Source organism: Dinoponera quadriceps, unplaced genomic scaffold (genome assembly GCF_001313825.1).
Source record: "Dinoponera quadriceps isolate SergipeBrazil2010 unplaced genomic scaffold, ASM131382v1 scaffold3061, whole genome shotgun sequence".
Classification (NCBI taxonomy): Eukaryota; Metazoa; Arthropoda; class Insecta; order Hymenoptera; family Formicidae; genus Dinoponera; species Dinoponera quadriceps.
The window spans coordinates 1,172,001-1,176,436 of NW_014557306.1; the positions used below are offsets into that span (position 1 = coordinate 1,172,001).

A 4,436-nucleotide genomic window follows, 5' to 3' on the forward strand; every position below is an offset into this window, starting at 1 on the left:
CCTGCGAGGGTCGCCGGGCTGCTGGCGATGGCCCGGGCGTCGAGACGGGAGCGCCCGCGCCGCGACGCCGCCACCCGTCGCACGCCGCTGCGCCGGACGACTTCGTTGCATCGCGGCGCAAGCCCGTAGCGAGGGGATGGACCGTCGCCTCCGGGGACCAAATGACGCCGATTACTTTTTTTTTCCACCTCTCATTTCATCCCTCCTGATTTCTCGCGAATTCTCAGCGGAGCATCGTGAGATGCCGGTCGTCGCCGGCGACAACCTGTAGTTTTCCGCGAAACAGCAGATTCCGCGTTTACGAACTTGCGGACAGCTCGGGAATAGCGATTTTTATCGTCGAGATAATTTATATATTTTTTTATTTTATTTTATTTCGAGGGTGGCTTTCGAAGGCAGCCTTTCGGAGGAAACCGATACGATTAACACGACGCGCGAGAAATCCGAAACGCGCACCGAACGAGATCTGCGATCATTTGATTATCGGGTCGTGATTGAACTGGAGGATACGTCAGGGGTGTGCTACAGCCCTTGCGAAAGCGATGCTCCGGCGCATGCGTCTTCCGAACGGCTACTAGGAAGTAAGGGTGGCTTATTGGAATAGGAAAGTTCTTGCGCGCAAACGAGAAGCCAACGTAATTAATGAGCCGTAAGAGGCTTGAGGAGCGGTAAAGCAGAACTGCAATTCCACGGTAGCGGTAAGAGAGGGAGGGTGACGAGATGAAAATTGCGGAAATGAACGATCGTTCGCGCTTAGCTCGTCGTGATCGGACGCGATAAATTCGAGGAGCGTTGCATCCGTGGATGTGAATCGTGTTTTATTCTTGCCTTTTCAAATTAACAAACGCATATACAGAATAATAGACGCTGTGTATGACACGGTGTAAAAGATACAACTGGATAAGTGTATATACGTGCGTGTCTCACCAAGTGTAATAACGTAAATTGAAGCTGCCATGGCCGGACCCGCGAAAATAGAAAAGTAAATCCGCAAAAGTAGCGCCGGAAGTAGCTCTAATCTACACTATGATGAACAGTGAAATAATAAAATAATATATCGTACACTTATGTAATATACATGCATTATAATATTTATATTACATACAAATATATATGTGATGAACGGATTATCGTAGTTGTATGTAATATATGTATTAATATATGTGTGTAATGTATAGATACGTATTAATATAACGTTCTTATTGCGTTATACAACGGGTAAAACTACATTATTCGTATAATAAATTTGCGTTGAATATAATCTTCGTCAGTCTCATGCTAAATTTCCGCGTATCTTTCCTCCTTCCGCATTCCAACATCGATATTATTCGACCGATTGCTCGGATCCTCTATCATATTCTGGTATGTAAATTAATTCCCGACACATTTCTGCCAAGCCAATCCTCCACACGCTATAGAGACAATTATGTATATTGTAACCTGCACAAAAGGAATGTACATCGAATGTAGTCGGGCCATGATAAAAAATTGAAATATCATGTATCAACCCTAACATTAAACTTACGATTAAAATAGCGCCAACGATAACGTAGATCTTGACATTCTTCCAAAATAAGGAGCGCGCTAAATTTCTACTTGTCTTCCTGAATGTGACGGACTAGGATAAAATCCGATCGTTATTAGAACGCTCAATGATTAATGACATCAATGACGAGAATATCTCTACATACATTAGCGGACAAGTTTTCCGTTTTGTGTACAAGAAGCTCTAATCGTTCGCCGCGCATCGCTATATTGTCAATATTTTTTACCATGATGTCCTTAAGCTCGTCCAGCTCACCGTGCACTTTGGACAATCTATCCAGATCTTTTGATTCGCTATAATGTTTCTATACAAAAGAAAAAAAAAAGAAAGATAAAAATATGAAGTTAGATAACATAGATGTATGAAAATGACTTTTCTATATAACATATGACTATATGTTTAATTCTTAGTGCTGACATTACCATTTCATTGGCTAACACCCGACTGAATTCTGTGTTCATGGCATACGCCATGGCAGTTTGAGCGCCTTGACCATAAACAGCTAAAAATCTTCTCTTAATTTCATTGAGATATAAAAACGCTCTAGATCTTTGAAAGTCCTGAAAAATTAAACCTTGTTACGTATCGATCTCTAATGTGTCTACTTTGATACATTAGACACGTACATCATCGGTAATACACATATAAATCAGGTAATCCTCGCAGATATAGTGGAAAAGGTAAGGCCCCTGCGAGTATGTGAGTTTGTCATTGTGTGGCGGAATCTTAGCCAGGATTTTTTCCGTAACTTCCTCAAAATTTCCCGTGCATGCAGCGTGTTTCGCCAATATAATTGGCCCACGAGCCACCACACTGAATAAAATCGGCATGTTGGCGGCTGTAAGAAAAGAAATATATTTAATCATAATAAAAGTAACATTTTACAGACGGATATTTTTACCGACTTCCCACTAATGTTATTCGAATTATTTTTATCATGGATCACTGTATTATTTGCTTAATTCCCAATGGGATCGTTCTATCATTTCTTATCATATCAGACATAAAAGATATATTCTATATATCAGAGCAGTACATATTCAAACACACAGCTATCTGTTTGATTTTAGAGTCAATTTTGTGAGTTTGTAAAATATTCGTCGGATACAGATAACCGTTAATGATGTAGTTTAACTATGACGTCTACGAAGAAAGATTAATTTCTACGTATGTTCGATGACGCACGCATGCACGTACATTATTAGAGGCGTAAACTCATAACCTTAACCTCTAAATAACCAACTCGATACTAAACGTCGAGATAAATGTTACGAATACTCATTTGATTATCTCGATTGCATGAAAAAATTTAAATGAAATATATTTGACGAGAGGATAAATTGAGAGGACAAACTGACATTTGACACTCACCTCGATATTAAATGATCAATTATCGGACAACCAGCTGCGCACTTTGCTGCTTACGCCCTTCACGATGTAACACAATTATACTTGGAATTTACATCTATCCACATCAATGCAAAGACAGTTGATCAGTCGTTTGACCTGTTGTTCCCTGTTGGGAACTTTTGTGAAAACATCGAAACACTCCCGCGACCACACAGCCACACTCTTCCCGAGATCATCGATAAGTGTAAATACGTCAGTGTAGATTCCGCACAAGCGCGACGACAAGGTAGCAACCATGAACTTCGCAACATGCTAGAAAGTATACGCATTTTCAAAACGGCCGAGTCATAACGGGTATTGCTTAACTTTTTATCTCTTTAACGCGTTGCGCGCTTGTCTAATAATTTTGAGTCTGCGTTCCCTCCGGCATATAATAGACAATAAAGATAGCTTACAGCAGGTAGCGCCCAAATTAAACGCAGCCAGAGAGGGCGCCAGCATGCAACAGAAAATCGTCTCTGACGAAACAATGGCAGTTGGAACTACCCGAGAGACTTTCCACTCTGCGTGATGTTAAGTTTATGTTCCATTCCATTCGATTATATAGCGCGAGATATACGAGATATAATTGGAAAAAAATATTTTTAAAGTATCGGAGAGAATTAACTGATTGAGGATTCGTCACTTTAGTAGAATCACAAGCAAAATGCAGCTTATTTCGTAACAGCTGTTAATGACAATAAGCGAGTCCGACAAGCGCAACATGTCAATATTTCAAAACCGATATATATTTTTTTATCCCGCATACGTTGCACCGATTTAAATTATAATTAAAATTATAATTAAAAATTTATCATTTATAAAATTTGTTATACAACAGTTATTAATAAAACATAAAGTTGCAGATATAAATTAAAATATTAAATATTAAATAAAAAAAGTTCAATTATTTCCTATTTAATAATTTTAACATTTGCAACGTATCCGTGGTTCAAAAACTGCCAACCTTTGATACTCAATACGTGTGATATATATGTATACGTATAATATACACGGTGACCCATTTTAATCGACAAACGGAGATATCTTCGAAACTACGCAACCTACGAAAAAAATGTTCGGATAAAAGTTGTCGAGGACAGTGAGGGTCATCTACTTGTGCTAATGACCTTGACCTTGAGGTCAGTTTTCAAGGTAATTTCAAGGTCAAGGTCACTTTTTTACATGGAACCCCCTATTTTTAATACCGGATTCAGAAAGAGCGGGAAATTTTACATCCAGATATGTATCAAAATATAAGGTTAACGTGACTTCCATAGGTCAAATGAAGGTCAAGAAACCACCTCTACCAAATCCCAAGCAGGCTAAACCACCTAACTCTGGGAACAGCGAGTGTAATCGCTTATTTTTCTTTAAAATAAATGGAATTCCAATCCACAAGTAGACTGACTCACAAGCTCGTGCATTATCTTCGTTGTATTCATGATGTCGACGTTGTCGAACCAGATTTCTATCACGAGCTTATTAAGGTAGGTTTCGA

General features: G+C 39.3%; 1 protein-coding gene across 1 annotated transcript; it reads right to left on the minus strand.

The window, feature by feature from the left end:
* Positions 1 to 797: 797 nt before the first annotated feature.
* Positions 798 to 3,193, minus strand: LOC106748976 (vesicle-associated membrane protein 7). Its single transcript, XM_014627947.1, has 6 exons — positions 2,918 to 3,193; positions 2,173 to 2,384; positions 1,969 to 2,106; positions 1,692 to 1,850; positions 1,526 to 1,618; positions 798 to 1,440 (listed from the first exon to the last, which is right to left on the minus strand). Exons 2-6 carry the CDS (start codon positions 2,374 to 2,376, stop codon positions 1,372 to 1,374), a joined length of 663 nt encoding a protein of 220 aa, XP_014483433.1. The 5' UTR covers positions 2,377 to 2,384; positions 2,918 to 3,193; the 3' UTR covers positions 798 to 1,371.
* Between the last annotated feature and the right edge of the window lie 1,243 nt (positions 3,194 to 4,436).

Coding starts and splice junctions, on each gene's coding strand:
- LOC106748976 (XM_014627947.1), bottom strand. CDS start 2,376: ATGCCGATTTTATTCAGTGTGGTGGCTCGTGGGCCAATTATATTGGCG. Junction 2,107..2,172: donor ATATGTGTATTACCGATGAT/GTACGTGTCTAA, acceptor TTAATTTTTCAG/GACTTTCAAAGATCTAGAGC. Junction 1,441..1,525: donor TCGTTGGCGCTATTTTAATC/GTAAGTTTAATG, acceptor CCTTTTGTGCAG/GTTACAATATACATAATTGT.